Raw genomic sequence first — 25299 nt, 5'->3', positions numbered from 1 at the left:
CTCTGACACCATTTTCCTGAGGATTTTTCAAGAAGGAGCAGATTGTCACCGCTGGGGTTGTATCTCCCAGCCCATTCCAAGCTGAGATGGGCAGCCAGTCCTCACCAGTCAGTGCCAGTCCCACAGCCTGGTGCAGCCACACCAGCCCCTCTGGCTGCTCTTCCACTGCCCACACTCTCCCAGCTGTATTTACAAAGAGTTTCTATTTACTTCCAAACAAACTGTGTATGGGAACCAACAACACGTGGTCCAGCAGCTGGACCTGGCACTTCTGCCCTGCCAGGAGCCGTTCACTGCAGTTTGGGCAGTTTGATCCCAAAAAAAGCTCAGACTTTGACACCAACACAGGCAACTCAAAGACCACCCAGAACTGGGCTGACAGAAGGTTCTGCACTGCTTTACTGTAAAATCACTGTATCTTATTTTTTCTTTTTTACCCCTTGCTCTTCTGATTCCCTCTGAATCAGTGAATTTGCTCTAGGCTGATTTAATTATCTGAAAGATGCTGCAGCCCCTCCAGTTACTAATTTCCCCAAAACACAGTGAATTTCACCCCAACACAGTGAACTCCGGTGCCCCCACACAGGCTGCCACCCCAAAACCAGGCAGCTCCCCAGCCCTGACTCACAGCCCTCAGAAGGTGCTGCTCACTCCAATTACCATAAAGCTGAATTAACTCATTTTAAATCTCACATACCGACGGACAAATAATTTCCAGACCTCAGAGGAATCTGGTATTTTGTAATCTCCACAAATATCCCTATGGGAAATGAATCCCTGTAGGATGGTTTGGGCTGTCTGATTGCTCCATCAACCTGGCTGCTTTACAAAGATTTGATTTTTTAAATTTATTTTTTTAAATATACACCAGGATGGTTTCACTGTACAAGACACACACAGGGCCTGGTTGTGCTCAGGGATGAGCACAGCCTGGAACAAGAATTTTTTACCCACCTCATTTTGTCTTGAGTCAGCAGCTTGGGGTCATATGTTCCACCAAAGCCAAAACAATCAGAAGTTACTTTTAATCATTCCTCCTTATTACTGCCTTGATTATAACATCTCCATTTCATATGTGGTAAAAGCCACATAAAGTAGGCTGCATATATAAGTATATATTAGCAGAGAGGCTTTTAATGTAATAGCCAATGAATGGGAAGAGACACAGATTTCCCTATGCCCTCCTAATTGACCAGGCAGACAGAGAGTCTTGATCTCCAGTGGAATTAATGCTCCTTTATTTCCCACTCAAACACAGCTTGGCAGGAATGGCCCCAAAACGGGGCAGGGTGAGAGGTACAGAACTGCAGGGGATCCCCTGGTTGGACTCTTGCTCTGGAGAACAGGGGGATGAACAGGGTGAAGTGACAGCAGGGATCTGCAGGAGCTTGTCTGTGATCACCAGCAGTGAGAGCACAGGGGGAGCAGCAGCCCCTGAGCAGGGCACCAGGCACAGCCAGGCTCAGGTCTGAGGGAATCACCCCTGGGCTGGGCACCAGGCTCAGGTTTGGGGGAATCACCCCTGGGCTGGGCACCAGGCTCAGGTTTGGGGGAATCACCCCTGGGCTGGGCACCAGGCTCAGGTTTGGGGGAATCACCCCCTGTTTGCTGCCTGCTCACATCCCCCTCCTGCCTGGGCTGTCCTTACCTGAGGGAGCCAAGGAACCTCTGCCACATCCACCACCCCAGCACAGTGGAGATGCCCCTCTGTTGATCATGCTGCAGTCCAGAAGCTACTCCAGCAGATGAGTTAACAGTGTGGGGATCCAAATCACAGGAGGGAAATCAGGCATTGATGGATTTATTCCCAAACACAATTATTACTTGGCACTGCGAGCCCCCTGTTTGTTCTTTCTTGCTGCTCTCTGTTTTGGGGTAGCCTGGACTGACCACCCAGGTCCATCTGCAGCTCCTCCACCTTCTCATACTCAAGAACATTCCCCCAAATGCTTCAGCAGCTGATGCTGAGCAAGAAAACAACTCCCCATAAATCTGTCCTGTTTCATGAGTGAAAAGCTGATGTAAAACAATGAAATAAGAACAAGAGCTGCAGCAATTTTAGAAAATTTAGGGGACACCACTGACTGCACTAAGTACAAGTCAAATGTGAACTGAAATCTACAAAATTCTTCTCTATGAAGGTGGTGAGGCACAGGCTGTCCAGAGAGCCGTGGCTGCCCCGGCCCTGGAGGGGTTTAAAGTAAATGGCCAAGTGGAAGGTGTCCCTGCCCATGGCAGGGGCTGGGACAAGATGAGTTTTAAGGTCCTTTCCAACCCAAATCAGGCTGGGATTCCAGGAAAACCACTCACCTCGTTCCCACAGGTTCCCTGGTCACATCTGCAGACTGGAACAGTTCAGGACCCTTAAGCCAGCACTTTGGAGATTTCACCCCAGAGCAGAAGGTGAACTGCTACCACAAGCTCTGCAGCCACCACATCTGCTTATTCACTAATAGAAATGATTTCCAAAAAATCCTCTGGGTCATTAAGACAGCCTGAAATCAAGCCCCAGTTGCAGAAATCCCCAGCATGTTGGGAACATCCCCTACACATCCAAGGCTCCCTCTTCATTCCTAGTGAAAAGCAGCAGATTTAGAGCACATTTACAGAGATAAACTCTGCTGACAGCTCACGATCCATCCTGGCAGCAGCCCTGGCCCAGCCCAGCCCTGAGGGACCTCATCTCCAGAGGATATTGTGGAAAACAGCAGTTTCCTACTTAAAACACCTTCCCTCACCCCAAACACCTCTTGGCTTTAATACCCCTCCTCCCCCAGCCCATCCAGCCCTTCCCCTGCACATCTCCCTCATGGCACAAGGTTTTCCCCACAGCCCTTTGGAGCTCCACATTCAGTTTCTCATTTCAGAAATTTCAGGACTTGTTGTGCATTAAGAAAAAAAACCCAAATATTTCTCAAAATCTGGTTTGAACTTCAGCAAACAACAACCGGATTTACGGTGTATCAGAGGGTTTTTGTTTTACATAATCACACCCAGAGCAAATGATCAAAAGCTGCAAGCTCTTGTTTTGCAACAATGGGAGGAGTTAATACAGAAAATAAAAATTGTGGCTGTGTGTCCACATCACTGTTGCCACATACTTTTATTTCCCTTTTAATACACTGCAGAAGAAGGACTTTAGTGACAAATACATTTGTAATATCCTCTGTAAAAAATGCAAAAATTCACTTGTAAGTGATACTGAGACAATTTCAATTCATACTGAGACAGTTTCAACACTTGATTTTTAAACTGGCAATGACTCATTGCCATTTCTTAAAATGGTAACATATGTAACATTTATTAAGTAATATATTAATAACTGATCACTTGCAGTTTTCTCTGCACTGTTCAGGTTCACCTGCACTATCAGAAATGCACTTTTTCACAATGCACTGGAGATAAAGCTAAATAAATACCCAACACAGGTACAAGACTAATTAAACCAGGATTTCTGCTGAACAGAAAACAACTTTAACCAGGTTCCAGAAACATGATGTGAATAATAACCAGCACAGAACAAAACCTGGTTTCTTTCTTTCTTGGAACAACCTCCCAGTCCCCCAAGATTTCAAGTTCTCACCAGTGAGGCTCTGGGGCAATTCCCATCACAGAGATGGGAGCACCAATTCTCCAGCAGGCTCAGCTCCAGGAGCTGAGGTTTTCCCTGCAAACAGCCAAAATCCAAGTGAGCTTTGCACAGAAAATCGTTTTGAAATTGGTGGAATGTCACCAAAATCATGAGCAGTCACCACCTGTAAATCAGAAAATCCTAATAGAGCGTGAGCAGCAAAAACATAGCAATACATGTGGACATCCAAAACAATGCCAGAGCATCATTACACTAATTCAGCAGAGCAGGAGCAGCCCAAAGAGCCGTGGGGTTGGGATGCTCCTTCCTGCAGCCAGAGCTCTGGGCAGGAAACTCCTTCCTGTGGGACAGCACGAGAGGGCAGAAGAGTCAGGACAAGCCAGGGAGCCTCCACCATCCCATGATGAAATAAGGACATAACACCACTATCAAAGAATTAAATAATGTATAGGAGTTTTTAAAGAAAGCAACGGGAAGCTGATCAAGGAAATATTTTTACCAGAAGTTCTCCAAGGCAATGGCAGCTGGCTGAAGAAGAGACAAACAAAACATCATCTGCTTCAGAAATAACAGTGCAGGAGTTTCCAGGAGGACACAGAAGGAATTCCATCCCCTCTCCTGGCTGCTCAGTACTCAGCCCTGGGACCACCACATCCCTCTCCCTCCGCCCTCCAAGTTCAGTTCCACCTAAATGCAAAACAGGAACACTTCTGAAGTTTCAAAAAGCTGTAAAAGCAAAGAAAAAACATCTTCACTTCATTTGGGGATGGCTCCCTACACCTTGAGAAATGCTACACAGAAACCTTTGGAGTTTCCAAGGGCAGGATTCACACCTGAGGAAAAACAAAACTCACACACACACACAGACCTTAAACCAACTTTGTGACTTTTATTGATGGGCGACAACTTTATACTTCTAGGTATCACTAAACTGTGTACAATTAGGAACTCAACATTATAGGAGAGCAGACAGCAAAATTAAACAAAGCAGACTTAAAGAAATATCAATCTTAATTATTTTGCCCATTTTCTTAATTTCATGTACACAGAAGCATAAATGCAGTTTGAAATTTCTTAATAGCAATAAAGTTACAATCACCCATCTATATAGACTAACATCTTAACTCCAAATATTTGATCTGCAATGTGTACTTAAGCAGTTTCTCATCGCACAATTATTAAAATGTGTCTTCCTATCAGGAACCAGCAACTCTGCAGTTTGTACATGTTTTGAAGCACAAAGGACCATTTCCATCTCATACACATCGGCTCATATTTTACCACTTATCAAAAAACTATTGGGGAAGCAGAGAGAGCTTTTTTTATTTTTTTAAATTTTTTTTTCTTTTTTTACTGAAGTAAAGATAAAACATTTTCACAGAAATCTACAAGTTCTGTTGCTGGTGCAGGGTTCTCTTCTACTACGCAATTAGAAAGTGGGAATTCAATGCAAATCCCCCTTTTTTATTATCTTAGGATTCAGCATTAACTCGGATGAACTTTATTTCTTTTTTCATATTTTTTGTGATTCACGAGGCTTCCAACCGAGCGACTTCATTCTGCAAAGTCAAAAGTCAACACAAACCATGTTGTGCACAAACGGCAGCTTCCTTTAGCACTCTATCCCATAGTTGCAAGGGGGGAAAAAAAACAAGAATAAAAAGGGGGGGGAAAAAAACAGAAAAAAAAAAAAAAAGATTCACTCAGAAGAGCATTTACAGGAGAAAAAGTTAGTGATGTTGGCGTTCTACGGGGCGGGGAGGTGGGGTCACAGCAGGTCCACCTGGCGGTAGTACAGGAGGTAGGCTGTGCGCTCCAGGGCCGCCTTGACCACCTGCGAGTGGTGGATGACCCTGACGGCCTGGTCGTCGATGCGCAGCCACCCGTTGAGGCCGATCTGGAACACGTCCGTGGTGTAGTGCCCGCCCGTGGCGCTGTTGCCGTGGTGGTACACAACTGTGGGGACACACAGCGGGGAGGTGGTGTGGTGGGATTTACCTCAGAACCTCGGGGACCTCCCCTGGTAATTCCCTCCACCTCTCCTTTCCCCACCCTGACCCCTGCCGAGTGCTGTCTGTCAGTCCTGGAGCTCCAGAAGGACATTGGGCTATCCACGTGTGAAAAATGCGTATTTTAGGATTGGCTTTTTGCAAATATTAAAATGAATATTGTATGTGTTGTGTTAGAAAGTAATGCTGCATCAATTCTCTTAAGTAATGTGTCAAATACAGTGTTAGGTTGTAACAAAATGTTAAAATAGAAACTATGCTAGGTAGGATAATTTTTTTCTGAAGAAAGGACTTGCACTGAGATAGATTTAGGTGTCCTGTGGCTGCTTTTAGAGAAAGAGAATTTCTTGCTCTGTTATCAGAAGAAACAAACTTCTTCCCACCTCTCTTGGGCAGGATGATGCCATTAGGATTATGAGGAAGAAGTTGATGATAACCAGACAGAATCCTGTATTTGAATGGAATTTATGCATCATGTATGAGACGTATGAATATGCAACAGGCTGTGGTTTTTAAGGGTTAATCCTCTGTTAATGTGTGTCCTTTTTCAGGCATATGCTGCCCAGAAAAAGGTACCTGGATGTCTGTAACTCTTTGTTTCTACTGTGTCATATTGGCCTAATCCAAACTGTCCAAATTATTATTAGTCTAGTTGTATTACTATTTTTATAATAATTTTATTACTATTAAACTTTTAAAAATTTAAAAACAAGTGATTGGCGTTTTTCACACACGTGTGTCCTTTATCCCTTGAGACCTCCCCTCCTGTCCCTGGTTGGTGGCTCCCTACCCCTTCCCTCCCCCTGGGGTTAAAAGGAACAGCAATCATGAGGTTTGGGAGTTCTGTTGGAGCTGTTGCTGCATTCAGAGGCCTTTGGGCCAGAATAAAGCTCTGGATCCAAACCCTCCATCAGAACCAACTCCCTTCCTTCACCATCCCCTTAAAGCTTCTCCACCAGAGGGAAACAAGAATTTCACACCCACAATTTAAAAGAAAACACTTAATGTAACCCAGTGTTTCTATAATTCCATATGCAGAATCTGCACTTGCAATAGAGGTAAAATACACACATAAAACCACACAGATAAATAAAACAATAAATAAAAGACACAGATAAAATACCTGCAAAGAGCCGGTACGTTCTTTGGCCTTTGGAAATTTTACTTTTCACACCAGGAGATAGTAGCTCTAGAGGAGGAAAAACAGCCACACATTAGAAATTCCATATCAAGAGGATCAATTATTTTTCAGAGAAATCAGCACTATCACAAAGGAGAACATAAAGGATGGTCATGGTTCTAGTAACTGGTAATCAAGGGAGTGAATTTGCAGGTTTGCAATACTGTGGTTTATGAAAGGTTTAAAAATATCACCAAAAATGAAAGGAAAAAAAGACATAGTAAAAGATCAGATTATTCTATTTTCTCCCTCTCACTCCTAGGAGGATTTGATCCTTGACAGAATCAATTGTCATTCTGAATCGGCCAAAGAATGACAGAATCAATTTCAGATTCCAAGTCATGCTTACATTCCTAAAAAAAAATTGCAAAATAACATATTAAGTAAAACAAAAGGGCACTAACTGACAAGGTCCAGATCTCAGCTGAGATTATGAGTATACATTGATTTTATTTATTCCTATTTGAACTACTGGCTGGCTAATAGTCCATTTGTCAGCTCAAAACAAAAGGCATTCTTTTGGCAAGCTTCAGATGCTGGACAATTTCCAATCTCACACTATTTAAAGTCAGTATCTCCTAAGATACTTGTTAAACAAAGGATCCTTGTTTAACCTCTGCACTATGCATTGTCTACCTTCAGGCTGCATTTTCAATAAAACACCAGTTTCATTTCACCAGCCACTCATTAAATAATTTGACACTTCTCTGAATTAAATTTGTGATAAAAATGTTCAATATTGATCCAATATTGGCAACAGTCTTGTAGAGACAGGGACACAGATCCAAGAGGATCACTTCCCATATTTGCCCTCAGCAGCCTATATCCTTACTCTATAAATCCACAAGTTCCCATTTGGCCAACCCATTGCCTAGAAAGTGCCAAAGGCTTTCAGATCTTTCATCATAAAAAAAAACCCACAAAATATTCACCCAAATGACCAAATTTTCATACAATGATGAGAATAAAATCTTGTGTGGGAGAAAATTAAAACACAGACACTTGTAGGAAATACAACATTCTCTTTCCCATGAGGAGAGGGGAATTCTGTTCCTAAATCTTTTACCTTTGCTGATTTCCAGATCAACAGTATACTCAATATTCTTGATCAGCTTCTGGCATCCTCCAGTCTTCTCATACACGAAGCGTTTGAGGTGTAAAACGAGAACAGGGGGCAGCTTTTCTAAGGTGAGTCTTCGACTGATCTCCACCTGAGAGCATTTCATTTTAAGTATTAAAATTAATAATTATTTTAAATTTAAGTATTTAATTTTAAATACACTAGCAGCAAATCCTCCAGATTTGTTATTACTGCAGTATTAATTTATGATAAACACTCGTTTGTGACTTACAGCCCACTGGACCTTCAATCCTATCACTCTTTTAAAGGAGAACTCAGTATATTCAAAGAGAAAAATATGAGTTATGATCAAACTTTTCTCTACTAAATAGTGATTTTTATATAATTATAACTGAACAATCCACAAAATTTTTTTTTGCCTGGAAACCAGGAGCTGAGCTCAGAATTGTAGAACAAAAATGTTTTGCCTTCCTAGAAATGAAGACATGTAAATATTTCTCAAAATTACTGCTTAAGGTTTTTCCCCATTTTTAATTGAGAAAAACCTCTTTATTGGTAACCATGAGCATATTATTTTTCAATACATGGCTTGATTCTGCTAGAGCCTTTGTGTTGAATAGAAACTCATGGGGAAAAAGTATTATCTCTTTCCAAGGTTCTACAGACATGTAGAAATAAAAATATGTTCAGCATTTTTACTACAATTTTAATACAAAAACCAACTATTTCAATTTGAATTTCTTTTAAAAAAATATCTGGAAGACACTGTGGGTGCTTGTATTTCCATCCAAACTCTGAAATGTCATGAAGCACCTCATTTCTTCCAATCCAGCACTGGGTTGTCAGTCAAAAACTCTAAACCATTTGCAGTAAAAAAAGAAAAAAATGAATGGCAAGCAAAACAAGATATTTGTGGAAAATCATAATCAGCTTGCAAATGTTTTCTTCACATGGAAAACAACTGGAGAAATGTATGTTCTGAATATTCAAGGTAAACAAATTTCTGCTATTCATCTTTAGCTTTTCAAGGGAAATGAACCTTTCTTTATCTAATCCTGTTCTCACTTGGAGGATTTTGAAAACTTACAGACATGAATGTCAGAGGAACACCTACAACTGCAGAGTTACCAAGAGTGAACATGGAATTCCCACGTGAGCAATCCTTGCACACCACAGACGCCTTTACCAGTGCCCACCACAGGAAACAAGGCAAGGCCTTAGTGAGGGAAATTTCATTATTATCCTCCAAACTGCCAAACCAAAGGCATGCTTTTCCTCCTTGTAAGTACTTTTCTATTGTAGCTATTACTATAATGTATTGTACGTAAAATAAGAAGTATTTACTCAGAAGAGCTGCTCCTTTACTAACAGCATCTGGCAATCCCCAGGAATCAGTAAGTCAGGATATTGAACATAATATTATGTATCTTTACCACAGTTCAGCCTGATAATTTGGTATATTCTCCATTAAAATCCCCAATAAATTATTTCATCAACTCAAACCCCAGCTATTTACATGCCTGGCTTTGTTTTAGAGCTGACACCTCACTGCTCCAGGACACTGAAAAGGTTTGTGCTTTTTTTATCAAAGCGTGCTCCAACAACTCTTTGTAAAGCCAGAGCTCTAAGAAAACCCTTTTCAATACAAAGTTTAGCAGCTGGCTGTGAAGAAGGGGTGAGCAGAACACACCTCCTGCTTGGTTTTTGTGGTGTAGCCCTGCACAGACTCCCTGGCCACCAGGCTTTCCAAGGCATCCTGCACGGTGCGGATCTTGTCTGACTGGATGTCCAGCTGCAGGGTGAAGAAAAGCTGCAGCGTGGCAGACTCCTTGGAACTCTGCTGGTAAACTACAGATCTGTGGAGAAAAAAAGGGAATCAAAATAAAATAAAGAGTGGTTTTCAACCAGACAGAACCTTCAAGGAAGAATGAGTTACTTAAGTAACTCAATTTATACTTAATTCAAGGCAAAACATAAAAATAAACATCAAATTTTAACCATTTATCCCAATTTAAATTATTTTCATCTACTAAGGGCATTCTGAATGGGATTGTAACTGAACTGTTTTATTTATGTAAAGTTTAAAGAAAAAGACTGAAAATTTTGATAAGCATTTAAAAAAAATTCACCTCCTGGCTCTATTTGTTAGTTTAATTTTCCAACAGCTCTTCACAAGTGCAAAGAGCCAGTACTAATCTGTGTTGTACTGTAAAAATCACAGCTGATTCCAGGTTCTCCAATAAAAATACACCATTTTTTCAGTCACTTCTCTAAGACCAATTTTATACTGATTTCATAGTGTTTGCTTAAATCTTGCCATAGAAAATATAAACTATGCTCCACTGAGGACTGGCAGTTCATTTTCTTCCCATCATTTTCTGTATTCAGACTTTGTCCACGTATATAAATTATTATGTTGTTATATATTGAAAGCAGAATTATAATTAACACAGCTCTGACCCATTTGGCCATGCTGGAATATTTCCAGGTCAGGAAGGAAATGTTAATATTCAGGATAATGTTCAGGATAATCAAAAGAGCCCTTTTTACTCAGGCAAAGCCCTGAAGCACCAACACAAAGCCAGTGCAGCCAGCAGCACTTTTATTTTAAAAAGCAGAAATTATATTGTAACACCTCTTCAGGATATTTTCTTCACAGGAGATGCAGAAATTGATTTGATAGCAAAACCTTTGCTGGGCTATGATTTCTCTGTAACCATGCCCCTAATGAGAATAATTACAAATCTCAGCTGGATGAGGGAAAATCCATCATTTTCAATGAAAAATTACTCAAGCACTGCAAGAATTCCCAGGAAAACTTTGTATTTCCCCACTTAAGCCTCATGTTGCTAAGAAAGGCTTTATAGGCTGGGGTTTTTAAGTAATTAAGCCTAAATAGACATTTAATAGACTCAAACCTCTCAAGGACAGCCTAAAAACTCCCAAGCCTGAAGTTTCCTCAACCAAAAGATGCCAATCTAAATCATCTTTTCCTCACTGCTTTTCTCATTGGATTTTTCCAGTTTCTGAAGCTTTCATTTAGTGGAATTCTACTGGAGTTTTATATTCAGTCCTTCCTATCTCCACCCCTGAGGATGAAGCTTTCCCACATCCCAGGGGATGCTGTTTCTGTGGTGAGCTGTGCCCTGGTGTGAAGGATAAATAAAGTGGATGTGGTGCCAGCAGATGTTGGATTGGATCCTGTGGTTCACCTGCTCAGTGCAAGGTTTTCCCTTTTTCCAGTATTACCATTGCTTTATATCATTTTTATGGACTTCTACAGAAAACTGTCATCATCTCAGTATTTTTAATATAAAAACTGAAGGAATCATGTAGATAGCTAAACAATTGTGACAAATTTTGGTAAATACATCTGGGGTATTAACAGCACCTTGGGTATGTGAACCATTGATGCAGGACTCCATCAATACCTACAAACATCTGTCTGCCAAATTCTATGGAAAATATCATTTTATTTACCAGCTGTCTGGCTCAAAACCCAGAAGAATAAATAATTTCAGAGCATTTCCAAGGCAGAAGGCACTAGCCCACATTATTCACACTTCTAGACTCAATATCTGGCAACACAGAGAGTCAAACACCAGCAATTAAGTGTCTGTCTCCAATTTAAAAATAATTCTTCAAGTCTAGCAGTTTTGTTTTGCTCTATGTTTTTAGCAAGTGTTTACTTTGCTTTCATTTTAAATTATACATTTCTCCAAACAAGTCAGGAGGCTTCCTTTCCAAAAAATATTCAGATTCTCCTTTCTGCCTTTGTCTGGTATCAGACCTGCAGAGAAGTGATATGCCACATTCTTTTCATTCCAGTAACATCTTGTAGCAATTCACATTTTTCCAGACTTCTTTTGCCTTTAACATTTCTTTACTATTAAACACAGCTTTCTCTGGGAAGCACGAAGGGTCTGAAAAACCTAAAATTCACAGTTTTATGTTTTAGTTCATTGTTTTACTGTCAGGATTCAACTCTGTGAATCTCATTCTCTCTCAGTATCCTTATTTACAATATGAGATGAGATTCCTCAAAGGTCATAAAAATTAGGCAAAAATTCCTAAAATTAGGAAACTCCTTTTCCACATGCAATTCAGGGCTTGGGATCTCACCACAGTCTTTTCATTTAAGACATTTTAAAAGATTCAAGCACTGCAAGTCGAGAACTTGTAGGAATAAGTACTGTACCTTATGTGACCACCAAAAATATCAGTGATTGGAGTCTGGACAAAGTCAGCCTGGCGAGTGACCGAGGATTTGTTGCGGGGTCCCACCTGCTCCCACTCGTCCTCGCTGCCCTCCCCCTGCTCCTCCTGCTCCTCCTCCTTGGGGACACTCTGAGCCTCGGGGCCGTTGGACACCGACACTTCTGCAATGACCAGGGCAAAACACAGCGTCAGACACACTGACAAATAAAGATCCGGACAGGTAAGGGATTTGAACGGCAAAAACCACAATATAAAAGGCAAAAAACCCAATACAAAAAATCCCCCCAAAATTCCCTGAAAATCCCCAAGAAATCCCATAAAAATCTCAATAAATCCCATTAAAAATAAAAAAAAATCCCCAAAACCCCTAAAGTATCCCTAAAAAAATCCCCTACAATTTTTTTTTAAATTTATTAAAAAATCTCCCCGAAATTGCTAAAAATTCATAAAAAAGTCCCTAAAAGTCCCCAAAAATTCCTTAAAAATCCCCCAAAAATCCCATGAAAATCACAATAAATCCCATTAAAAATCCCAAAAAAATCCCCTAAAGAAATTTTAATCACCAAAAAATCTCCCAGAAATTGCTAAAAAGTCACGAAAAACTTCCAAAAAGTCCCCAAAAATGCCTTAAAAATTCCCAAAAACCTCCCAATAAATCCCTAAAAATTCCCCCAAAAATCCCCAAAAATGCCTGAAAAATCCCCTAAAATCTTTTTTAATTACCAAAAAATCTCCCAGAAATTGGTAAAAATTCACTTAAAAATCCCAAAAAGTCCCAAAAAAAATCCCCTAAAAATTCCCAAAAAACTCCCAATAAATCCCTAAAGATTCCCCCCAAAATCCCTAAATAATTCTCAGTAAATCCCATACGAAACCCCCAAAAATTGCATAATTCTTTTAATTTAAAAAACATTATTTTTTTAATTTAAAAAAGAACAAGCCTATTCCAGCTTTGCTCCCTGCATGACACATCCATGTATTAACAGAAGGCAGCTCACTGATGACTGTATGTAAATAGCAAAGTTTGATATATTTTTAGAAGCAAATTTATGGGATAGAAAATTAGAAAGTCAAGTGTTATTCTGGCAAGAGAATTATGCCATTATTAAATACAACTCCTTTTCTGCACAGGTATTTTACAGGGAACCCAAGGCTTAGCAAATATTTTCCCAGCCTGTGCCAAATTCAGGTTATAAACTGCACACAGCTAAGGAACAAAATATGGTATGACTTTATATCCTAAAAAATTTACCCTACTAAAGAGAAATTGGGTAACTAGTGATCTGAATTCTTACTTGGCTATGGGTTGCAGGATTTTATTTGTAATGGGGTTCAAGCTAAAGCCTCTATAAACTAAAATGACATTTTACTCAGCATACAAATTCTAGTAATTCTTTCAAAGTAAATTCTCCTCCAACTTTGTCAGTAAGAATTTCCATATAATTTAGTATGTTGGTTTGTGTTAGATAGAAAAAGAAAGATCCTAACAGTTGGTTTATAGATCAGTGAAAAAGAGACTGATGTACTCTTGAACTCCCATGGAGAGTCAAAAACCACTGACACTGCATGTGTTATAATGACAAACAAGACTGATCAACTAGAGTTAGCCCCAAATAATGCTCACTGGGCTCAGGAAAATGTGTAATACTGAGTTTTGTTGTTTAGGAGAACAGGGATGTGACTTCTAATTCAGAGTATTGACAGAACCATGATGCCTTTCCAGAAACCCAGTAACTCTTCAGATCATTCATAAACTGGGCAGAATGGACTCTCTGTATCCAGATTTTACCAAAATATTATTTGCTTATGTCCCAGCCCTCTAAAACGTGGCATTCTGTCCCTATCTCAACCTCCACTCCAAGCATTACCCTGTATTATGGAATCACCACACAAAAACAGTATTTGAAATTAACAGTTTGTTATTTAAAAAAAAATCCACTAACTTTCATTATGTGGAGAGAGAAGTTTCTTGAGGGTCAGCATTTCTTCATGTAGTCCATTGAGGATAAATCCCAAGTATTCTTCAGCATCCTCTTGCCTGCCCTGAACAAAATATTTTTTCCAATTAATCCTATGATATTTTCATGGTTTCCTTTTAACAGAAGGTTCACGACACTGAACAAATCCAGCTTTCTCCCATAAATTTAGCAACTACTTAGTCTAAAGTTATGTTAAATAAAGTTTAAATTTTATTATAAGACAAAACTCCTTTTTAACCAGTTAAACCCAAACTGTGCTAAGTAGCATCAGCGCCACAATGGCTACAAGAATTCTGCATTTTTCTCCATACAAATTCCATTTAACGTGTGAGCTGGAATTTTTTTCTCCCCATTTCTTTTACAGCCACTATTGAAAGTTGCTGTGAAGCCAAGGCCAAATCAAAGGATGGTCTGAATTATTATCTTTTCTTTATATTGAAATTAAACCTGACCTTCAATCAGTCTTAGCTGAATTCCTCATAAAAATGAACAACTGCTCATTTCTTAAATGTAAATCAATTGGTAACTCCATTATAAAAAGAGATGTTCCACTCCAACAGTAATTTTTCCATTATTCTGACATATCAAACTGCCAAACCTGTAATTAAGATTTTCCTGTAATTCAGGTCCCAAGGCAGTTGAGCCTCATTACCATGAGCTCTTAATGAACTGATTTTAGTGGCATTTGAGCAGAGCCTGAGGTTTTTTGCAGAGTTTTAAGAACTCAGACTGCCCTGCAATGCAGTGGCACAAGTCAAGGATTTGAAGTCTCACCTTTTCTGACAGACTTGACTTTATAACCGTCAAGAGTCTGTAAATGTAGGTTGGTTCAAAGGCAGCTCCTGGTCGGATGTCTCTCACTATTTTATCACCTAAAGCTGCAAGGTGAAAGAGAATTCATGTAAGTAATAATAAATAAAAGGGATTTTTTACATTATACCTTAACAGTCTCTTCACACATCACTAGTTTTGAAGTCCAGCACTTTGGTTTAATTGTAATTTGGGGTTTTGAGCTCAGAAGTTTTAAGTCACAACTCTTACTGCTTTACAACATATCACCCTGCATAAACTCAGTCAGGAAAAGTTCTAAGAAGATTAACAAGATTATCAACAGCCATCATAAAATAACACTATTAGTGCTATTTGCATTTTTGCATTTATTTTGTACTCGAAGAATATGTCCTTAAACCTTCTGTGTATCTGTACTTCTAACAGATTATTTTGCTCACTGCAGGAGAAAAACCCCAAGAACAGCCTGACAAGATGTTCCACTAATGGCAATACAAGGCCTCAGAACTGCAATTGAAAACTACACAAGAAAATGACCTACAAGTAAAATAAGTTGCATAAGCCAGTAAGATTTGTTTCACAGAAAGAAACCACAGAAATGTCTGAACTGTTTGGAAATCACTGGAACAACCAGCTCCTCCTGATATTTCCTTATCATGTTACATAAGAATAGTTTCAGGAATGTGCTTGTTTCTGCAAGTTTGCAATACAACAGACTTGGCTTAAAATAAAGATTAAACAACTGAAACCTTTAAGATAATTTATTTGCATCAATATGCTATTCCTCACTCCATAATCACTACTGAGCCTAAATATGTATAAATAAATATGCATTAGGAGAGATCAGATATGTCTGAAGTTTTCCCACTGGAATCAGAAGCCAGGATAATATTCCTGCAGGCAATCTCCAAGTGCTTAAGGGACCTGTTCTGGCCCCATTTTGTTCCAAATCAGTGAGTGTTCAGGGTTTAAGGAGCAGAACTGAGCAATCTGATAAACAAACAGTTGGAACTATGTAAGGAAGGAAGTGGAGGAAAATACAGAGATTTTCTTAGAAAAGGCATGTTCTTAGAAGGGATCTTCACAATTAAGTGAACCTCCAACAAAAACTGTTCTTATTGCACTTCTGCACTTGGTCCACCAAACAGAAGGAAAAAATCCAAGGTGCCACACCTCCCCTCATGCAGATCTTTACCCCAGAGGCTTCTCCCCATCATTTTCTGCTTTGTGCCCCTGCTCCCACTCACCTTGCTTTGCTTTAGGAGGTACAGGCATATTAGTGAACTCATTCATTAAACGAACACTGAAACAGAAGGGAAGCAACTGGACATGAGCAGCAATTTAACACTTAGAAGAATAAATAATAAAATTAAAACATTGTCATTCTGACTGCCAAAACAAAACAAAATCAAAGAATATCACAGGAGTCTTGGTGAAGTTCAAAGATAAAAATCCACCTGATCACTGCAGTGAAACCCAGGTGTTGGGCTGGTCCTTGCACCTCCCACAGTTCATTTTTTGCACATTAAACACTAGACAAAACTCATATTCCCAAGGCATCAGGAATTATCTTCCTTGACAATCCGAGCACTTGTAAAACACCAAGTTCATTATAAGAGCGTCACCCAAAAACACACGAAAAACTTCTGGCCACAGATCAGCTTCTATCAACAGCCATTGTTAGGTATTTCTGAAGGAGTTCAGCCAGATCCCAGAGTTCGATTCCTTTTTTCCCAAGCTACTTACAAACTGTCTAGCATTGGTGTGGAGGTGCACGGCCTCTGCGATTTGGAATACATTGGAATGGACTTCATTAAATGATACATTGGAGGGCAAGCAACCAAGGCTTGCAGGGTCTATGCAGTGGCATTAAGGAAATATGCAGGAAATGGCATCTGTGTATCAACCAAATATTCAATTTATGCAAAACAATAGGGAAAACAGAGCTGCATTTTTATTAGGTAGATCAATCCAAGAATTTAACTGGAAAAGAGGATGAAGCTTTAGCACAACATTAACCAATCATTTACAGAAGTTGTATTAAAAAAAACCCAAGCATCTTGTAACATGCAGTGATTTCACTGACATTTTAATCATGGCAAAAACTTTCATTCATGGGTAAGGAAACATTTCATCCAGGAGCAGGAGAGGAAAAGAACTTCCATAGGAAAGACTTTAGAGAATTAACCATTTGAAAATTGGCAGGAGATAACCTGGAACACATTTTCTGAGAAGAATGGAAGAAACTAGCTGAAACTTAAAGGTGCTGAGTCACCCCTGCCACCAAAGCAAAACCTGCTGAGATGTGAGATATTCTGCACTGCAAAGGGTCAAAGGGTCAGGAGCAACCTGGAAAACTTCAGAGTATGCTGGGAGAATGATACTCTAAAAACATCACAACTTGGTGAGAGCAGTGAACAGAGGAAATGCACTAAAAAACTGGAGAGAAAGGGAAATGACAAAATAAGGCAATGATCTCAACAGCTGAAGAGAGATTAATTTGATCCCCTACAATGTGCAAAAACCAGTGTAAAACTTCAAGACTGAAAAAAGGGGAGCTAAGATATATAGTGTATATAACCAAATGTGCAGAACTGGTTATGGAAGATCAAAGCTTCATTTAAGGCAGTTGTTGGCCTAGAAATAGTTGATTAGGATGTGCCATGATCAGTCTTGAAATTGGTGTTAACATTTTTCACGAGCAGTACCAGCACTAAAAGTACCCCAAGTGTCACCTTGCTGACATGGGAGATAATTTTTCTTAATTATTAATATTTTTATTAATATCATAATATACCATAGAGAGAAGGTGCTTTCTGCTCCTCAGGGTAAAAGTTATTTTTGCAGGGGAATACAATTCATTCAGAACAAGCTCATCTTCCATATGTAAGATTGTAGTGGAATTAATTTAAATTAAATGCTGCTTTACACAGATGAGACAACAGTGACAACCTGCTCAGCACAAACCCAAATGATCCACTTAAAACTGCAAAACAAAGCCCAAGTGTAAGAACAGTTACTTCAAGTGCAAAAGAGAAATAACTATTTATAAATGGATGCACAGAATCAAGGGGAAACACTGCTAGAAATCACAAGGGTTTCAGTCAGGAGAAGTTATAGGTCTGAAATATTTTGACACAGGTAACAAGTGCAAACAGGACTGCAGGAGAACCCTGCACAACAGGTTCAACGATCCAAAATCCCCCCGGATTTCTGGCTGCTACACTTCAGCATTTTAACCACAGGAGCAGGATCTGGGAAAACAAAGCACTTTTATAAAATACTTACCAGAACAATCCAAAAAAACTCTGACAGATATAATATAAAAATATCAACTTAAGAGCATTAATTTTTCCCAGGGAAGGATACAGCATTGATGTAGCACCAGTTTCCTTTGTTGATCAGCCCTCGGGGTTGCAAAGACACTGGTTTATGTATTAGTCTTACATTTTCCAGTATTTCTGCAGAATGAGAAACAGCAAATTGAGCATCAACAAAACTCTCGTGGCCATCAAACAAATATCTGCTGCAGCATTACACAGTAATTCAAATCAATGAAGAAGATTCCCAGAACCTCCAGCAGATGATTTCCACTCCATTTACCCACTGCTCACATTCCAAACCAGACTTTTTTCTTCCACCGAAGATCCTGGGATTCAGATCAGGAGATGCTGATCCAAAACTGATCACTGTCATTCCAAAGCAAGACCTATTGATCTGGGTGTTTGTTTCCCTAAATCCAGATATTTTATTTATATTGCTACATAGATACATATACAGATATAAAATGCAATCAGCTGCAATCACCAGTTTCATGAAGTATTTCCCACATTTTTCTGCTTTGAAGAGGGATGAAACCAATGCAGCAGTTTCAGTTCAGAAGTTTCACCATCCACTATCTTACAACAAAATCATCTCAGTGCAAACACACAGACTGATGTGCTCTGCTCTTCAGAACATACAGTTTAACACTTCCAAAATCTACAAGATAACAGCCTTACATAATGTAATTCCTACTCTTTCCTGCTTTCAAAACCCAAGTTGAAAACTTTGAAACCACTGCACATTAGTCTGTCCCAGTTATGAAACCAAGAACAACAAAAGGAGATTTTCCAGGAATCCTGACCTGCTATTTAGAAACCTAAATAAGAACTATTCAAAGAAAATACTGGAGCTCATACACTTTAAACTTGCAAAATAAGGTGTATACAAGAGAAAATACAAACTGCAAGTAAATATAGCAATTGTGTACCAGTGGGGTTGTTTTTTTTTTTTTTAATAATAAATGTGAGGAGCTCTAAAGCCCTTACACATTATAACCTGAAAGAATTTGAGCTGTTCACTACAGGACTAAAAATAACATGATGTAGGTACAAAAGCAGAGGTACAAAGCTGAAAGTAAGCAGAGGAGATGGCAGAACTGCAAACAAAATCCACACCCTTCTACTGCCAAGCTGTCTCCCTATCTATAAGATCACATTTCCTGCAGATAACATCAGTTCTAAGCAAACAAAATTGACAAAAAGAAAAAGGAATGTTTAATTCACTTGTCTGTTACATAAAGAACCTGAAAGAGCAGACAGCAAAGAAATGTAAAATGGAAGATGAGACAGCACAGATGCAGAGTAAGATTATTTCTAGTGAAGGCTAAAATATGTTATTAAATTACTGCTAAAGTGCTTCAGAATGTATTGTCAGAGCAGCAACATTTGAACTGTGTTCACACACAATATTTCTGTTAACATAATTCATCGTTGTTGAAAATAAGGATAAAAGTAACGGAAAAAGTTTTTAGTTTTTGTGTCTATCAATAACTTTTTACATTAACTCTTTTCTTCCCCATTTTTGCATCATGCTCAATAAAGATATTAAGAGGACCTTTAGCATCCTCTTGTGGTCACAAAGCTGCTCTGTGAACAGGCTCCAGTGCCATTCCTGGGAGTTTTGCTTCTTTTAACAAAGACCTGGGTTTGTGTACAGCAATTACATCCAACAGCACATTTCCAGCTCCCATCAATCACACAGTAACTAAAGAACTCTTACAAATGTATCAGAAGAAAAACAGACTTACAACCATGAGAAAATTTTAAAATTTCAAAACCTGTTGGAAAGCTCATGTCACCATTCAGAAAACTTGTTTCTTTTGGAGGGTACTGATTTGTGAAATGAGGAAATGTTTAGATATTTCTGTTGGTAAACAGAAAGCATTTTGCTGAAGTTCATTCATTGGGTTTTGTTATTACAATTACCTCTCAATTTTTTTAACAAGGTGATTTCCTAAACAAACCAAGTCCAGAGTTTAAGGCAAGAGGAGCCCTGTGGATATGGTGTCCATGCTGAAGAGATAAAGGTGCTTACAAGTCAGGAACTGAACTCTTGGCTTAAGGCCCTGATTTAGAGAATTTTGTCTCTGGTACTCTGATCTTTCCTCAAATCTGGACATGCCTAAAAAATCCCAGGACAACACTGCTGGATGACCATAAATAAAAACATTTCCTGTAAGAATGAAGTCTGAATGTACAAATGGCTGCATTTCTGAAGATTATAAAACCTCCAGACCCTGCATGTCTCCACAACTCCTTGTTCTAGCATTTACCTACCTTTATAATGAGAAAAAAATCTTCTACTATATACTGGAACACCTTTCTTACAAACTGAATTAATTTAATTTTATCACTAGCCTTGGCAGAAGTGATCTTCCTCACTTCTTTACGAATCACCATCTTCTTTATGAATTTGTTTTGTAAATTTAGATTTACAACCACGGTCGTGCCAACAATATCAACTGAGACAAATTAACTCTGAATATTTCACGTTTACCCACATGGTTTTTAAATCTTATTTCCATTTTTGCTGCTGCACCATGAAATTTTCCTTCAGAAGGAATGCCCAAAGACTCCATTGCATCAAGTCCTCAACAGCAAGAGTAGAATTAGTTGTTTTCCAAGTAAACTGGTATCAACACACACTGGGGGAAAAAAACTTTGTTTTCTTCAGCTGTACTAAAGACACTCATCAATTCCCAAGAACTTCCAGATCCTTTTCTCTAATATGTCCACCATTAGTTCTTCACACTGTACTCTCATTTGGTTTCTGTTCTGGTGCCTTCCAGACTTGCATTTATTGGACTCCCTTCCTCCTAAATTTAAAATCATTCCAGATTTACTCAGATCTTAAAAGTTTCTGTTCTTTGATTCATCTGGAATCCTGCCTGCTGTAAACAGATTTTATGGGCATTGTTACTTCCATCACCCACAGTGAAAACACTGCAAGCAAACATGATTCAGAAAATTGTTTTAGATTCTTTCACTGCAATTTTTCCCAAGATCACCAAAGAAGAGTTATAAGACTACTCAGAGCATTGGTATTTTTCCAATCACTTATTTCCTTAGCTTGTTTTCAACACTATATAAGGCTTTATTAATTATCAGGTTATAATTGTAGGGCACCAGCTGTGAAATGTGGCAAGTAAAGCCCTGAAGAGTCGTATTTTTTACCAATACAATTTATGACCTTACTATCCCTTAGATATTAATTATTAAAATGTTTGTCCTAGCATCTAAATTAGGCTGTGGTGCATAATTACTGCACTTGTCCCTTTCTGCACCTGCACAGCAGATACATCTTGGACACTTAATAAAATTACCTCTTGAGTATTTGTTTCTCATCAAGATTAACATGAAATTTGCCTGTTCTATTTATTTTCTAGTCCTGATCATCTCCTTACCTTGTGTAGTTTCTGTCTTTGAGACTAAAGGAACCACAGACCTCTGCAGGCTGAATTAAGCAGCATTAAATTATCTTCAGGGTGCCTGTGAGTCATTAACCTCCCTTGTAATAACTGCTGAAATTGAAGTACAAACCAACAATTCGTCCCTGGAAAAGCAACTCCTCTTCTTGTGTTCTAAATAAAAACCGCGCAGAAGGACCTTGGCACTCCAGCACTGGTTGTTTGTTAATTTGATTTGTTAATTTTGCCTGCTAACTCGAGATACTTCAGGTGTAGAGTTTACCTGTGTCCAGCACCCCGTGGAACTTGTGGTCAAAACTTCATTCCCATTGGCATGAGCTGAAGCTGCCAAATTCCCAACAAACCAAACGGGGGAATCTCAACTCAGCCACAGGGAAAACAAGGAACACACCTGACAAACACACAGAGCCTCTCACAGTGATGATCACTGAGGCAGGAGATTTAAAATCAAATATCTACAGAGCAGTGCAAATGATCTGTCTGGAAAGCATGAACTGAAGTTCTTGTAACACATTTTTGAGTGCAGGTGCATGAAGAAAGCACTCAGGTACCTAATTTTTGAGTACATATAAAGAAAATAAAGAAAAACACCTTTTTCCACAGAGCAGAGCACGGATCACATGGCATTCAGATCTTCAAGTAAACATTTTACACCAAAATCAGCAGCATCTGAATTACAGGAATTGCAGCAATGATTCCTACCTAAATCAGCTACAATGAGCAGATTAATTCCTTTTATCCATACTCAGACTACTCCTCTGCCCAAAGAGCAAGCTAATAGTGAAGGTGTAGAAGAAAACTGGGTAAAAGTTACATTTGTGTTTTACTACAGTGAAGACAGAATAAAAAGCTCTGCTCCCACCTGGTGGCAGAAAATAGTACAGAAACAGTGAAAGTCTAGAAAGTTAACTTACAGCTGGAACAACTTGGACAAGAGAAAAAAACCTTTTCCATTTATGGCAAGCAATCCTAGCTTTATGATGGTCACAAAATAGTTTTAAGTGATATCTTGATATCTTAAGACAACATTCTCCATATGAGTTCATACAGACTGTAATCACCTGCTTTTATATACATATATATATATATATATATAGTTTTAATACAGTGTTTGTGACACCTAAGTGGAAAAGACACTGAAATATAAATTATTCTGACAGCTTTTCTCTCAACAGACAACTCTGAGTAATGAAACCATTGCTGAGTAAGGAGGGGAGGAGAGGCAGCACACAATTCTGGGCACTCTGAACATCATCTCCAGGTCAGCTTCTGCTCAGAGTGGAAACCTGGCTTGAAGGTGTCACTTTCAACACAGCACTGTACCTGTAAATTAGCTTGTAGCATAAACAGCAGGACACTGCACAAAGCCATCTCACACAGTGACCACTTCACAGATTTAAAATAATTACTTTGGTTCCAACACTGGTGAGTCAGTGACACAAAATGCACCCAAGCTGGGAGAACTTCACCATTTCTGGCTGAATCTGCACAACCAGCCTCCTGCAGTTTCCAGCATTTCCCATTAAGAGCACAAATATGACAGGACCAAGAATCAAAGCTTTTGTATCACTCATTCCCTGTCCTGATGTCCCCTCTGGACAGCTCCTTAGGGTTATTCTTGAACTGGGAACAGCAAGTATTAGTTATGGATAAAGCAGTACTGTTTGTCATGGTTAAACTGGAAGGACAGACCCCTCAAGAAGCATATTAGTAAATATGATATTTCCTGAATTGAAATTTCTGAAGCAAGACCTATGTAGCCATTACATTTGAACTGCTCTTTAGTGCCCAGGAATTTCAGCTACTTTGGTATAAACACAGTAATACTATACTTGTAATGGAATACTACAAAATTGTAAATACTGGATAATGTAACACACCATTTTCTGAACAAACCTAACATATTCTCCTTTTTGTAACAGCACACAGCCCATTTGAAACCACAGATCACTTCCACAGACTGACAAGTTGTTTGACAAGCAGCAATAGTTTCCCTGTATCTGGGATAATGACATGGCAATGCCTGCTTGGAATGTTTACTCAGGGGGATACAAACTGGCTAATTCAAATGACATCCTTCATGCAGTGTTTGAACAGCCAGCTCATTACCAGAGCAATGTTCTCTATCAATACTGCACACTCCTGTTTACAAGCAGAGCTAACACCCCTGCAGTGTAACATCCACTCGTGTGTATAACTATACCTGCAATCTTTATGGCTACGGGATCCTCTGAAACTGGAACAGGTCCCTCTTTGACTTCAACCTGTTTTTCAGGGACCAGAGGAGATGTGGCAGGAGGGGTATACTTAGTCTCAACATAGACCACAGATGTGGAAGCAGAGGGCTTGGAATTGTGAAAAAGACTAGCCCACGACTTTGCAGGCTGATTAACAGGGACTGATCCTGCAAGCGGGACCGTTGCCTCAGTAGTAGGTGAAGCTTCCTCAGGCTTAGCTTGGTCTGAGTCAGTGCTTTCCACAGTGTGCAATTCTACCCCATTGGCAGCTGTGTCCTCACCAGAGGATTCAAGTGTTTGTCCATTAGTAACGCCAAGAGTTTCAGTAGTATCAGTACCAGCATAAGCCTGTACAACAGCTGTCCTTAGGGGGCTCTCTCTGACGGCCTCCGGGGGGAGGCAGAACTGTTCCGAATGAGCAAGGCGGCAAACCTCGGCCTGCCCGCCAGTCCTGCTGCCGGGGCCGGGCTCGGCACACGCAGCTCCGGCCAGGAAATCCACGGAGCTGCCGGGGCTGCTGCAAGTCCTCGGCGTGGCCAGCGAGGGGAGGTCTCCTGCCAGCTCCGTGTCCTCCGCGCTCAGGCTGTTGAGTCCCGCGGCCGAGGCGTGGCCGTTCACCAGCGCCTCCGGGGCAGCCACGCCGTCGGGGACATCTTCCAAGTAACTGTAGTATCCAGGGGGTCTTTTTTTCTTCTTTTTCCGCTCCCTCTGCCCCAGGCTCCCAGCCAAGGCGTCGTTTTCGGCGTTGGAGCCGCTGTCCAGAGCCAGGGTGGGGTCACTGAACTGGCAGTCAATGGAGTTGTAGTTTGCGTCGCTGAGAGCATCATCTGGGCTTTTCTGAGCAGGTGCACAGCTGAGAATGAATTCTGGAGCCTGAGGATTCAGAGTACTCGAAATACTGTAGTCGGTGTTATTCAGGACAGATGACTGAGTCTCGATAACTTCATTAACACCAAATTCTATTCTCTGATACTCTTCCCCTGGACAATAAAAAGCAAATCTCAGTTAGACAATCACATGGAATCAAAAAGCTACAAAAGCAAGAAAACACTCTCCTATTTTCCTGTAACTGAGAAAATAAAGTAAGCTCCCAAACAAAAGGAATTCTCATTCTCAATCATGACAACTTTCAAAAGATCATTTTCTTAAAGATAGCAGAGCATGATTCAGGTTTTCTTAATCAGAGTTACGTAATTTCCAAATCACTGCAGAATCCTGCACATAATCCCAACTAAATTACCCTCATAAGAAAACCTATTAAAGTCCAAGGTCTATAGGAATAATCTGTATTAAATTAATTACTGGATAATTGCCTATGAAATATGGTGTAACACTTAATTCCATGCTTTTTTCAAGCCAGTCTGTTCAACGGACAATTACAAAATCCAAGCCTTTTCCTTTTCAACTTCTCCATATGTGAGGTTTGCTTTTTGAGGGGCTGGGTTTGGTTTTTCTGGTGGGAT

General features: G+C 39.7%; 1 protein-coding gene across 1 annotated transcript in view; it reads right to left on the bottom strand.

The window, feature by feature from the left end:
- Positions 1-4461: 4461 nt before the first annotated feature.
- Positions 4462-25299, bottom strand: part of USP10 (ubiquitin specific peptidase 10) — a 47983-nt gene continuing 27145 nt past the window's right edge. The window contains exons 4-14 of the mRNA XM_005424795.3: positions 23803-24816; positions 18218-18309; positions 16595-16704; positions 16096-16151; positions 14834-14937; positions 14024-14123; positions 12061-12241; positions 9553-9718; positions 7848-7992; positions 6725-6790; positions 4462-5548 (exon numbers count right to left, since the gene is read on the bottom strand). Coding sequence (XP_005424852.1) covers positions 5361-5548; positions 6725-6790; positions 7848-7992; positions 9553-9718; positions 12061-12241; positions 14024-14123; positions 14834-14937; positions 16096-16151; positions 16595-16704; positions 18218-18309; positions 23803-24816 — 2222 coding nt within the window. The 3' untranslated portion in view covers positions 4462-5360. The remainder of the gene's footprint in view (positions 5549-6724; positions 6791-7847; positions 7993-9552; positions 9719-12060; positions 12242-14023; positions 14124-14833; positions 14938-16095; positions 16152-16594; positions 16705-18217; positions 18310-23802; positions 24817-25299) is intronic.

This window comes from Geospiza fortis, unplaced genomic scaffold (assembly GCF_000277835.1).
Source record: "Geospiza fortis unplaced genomic scaffold, GeoFor_1.0 scaffold102, whole genome shotgun sequence".
Classification (NCBI taxonomy): Eukaryota; Metazoa; Chordata; class Aves; order Passeriformes; family Thraupidae; genus Geospiza; species Geospiza fortis.
Note: the sequence above shows the minus strand (reverse complement) of the source record. Positions and strands in the feature narration are given on the sequence as shown.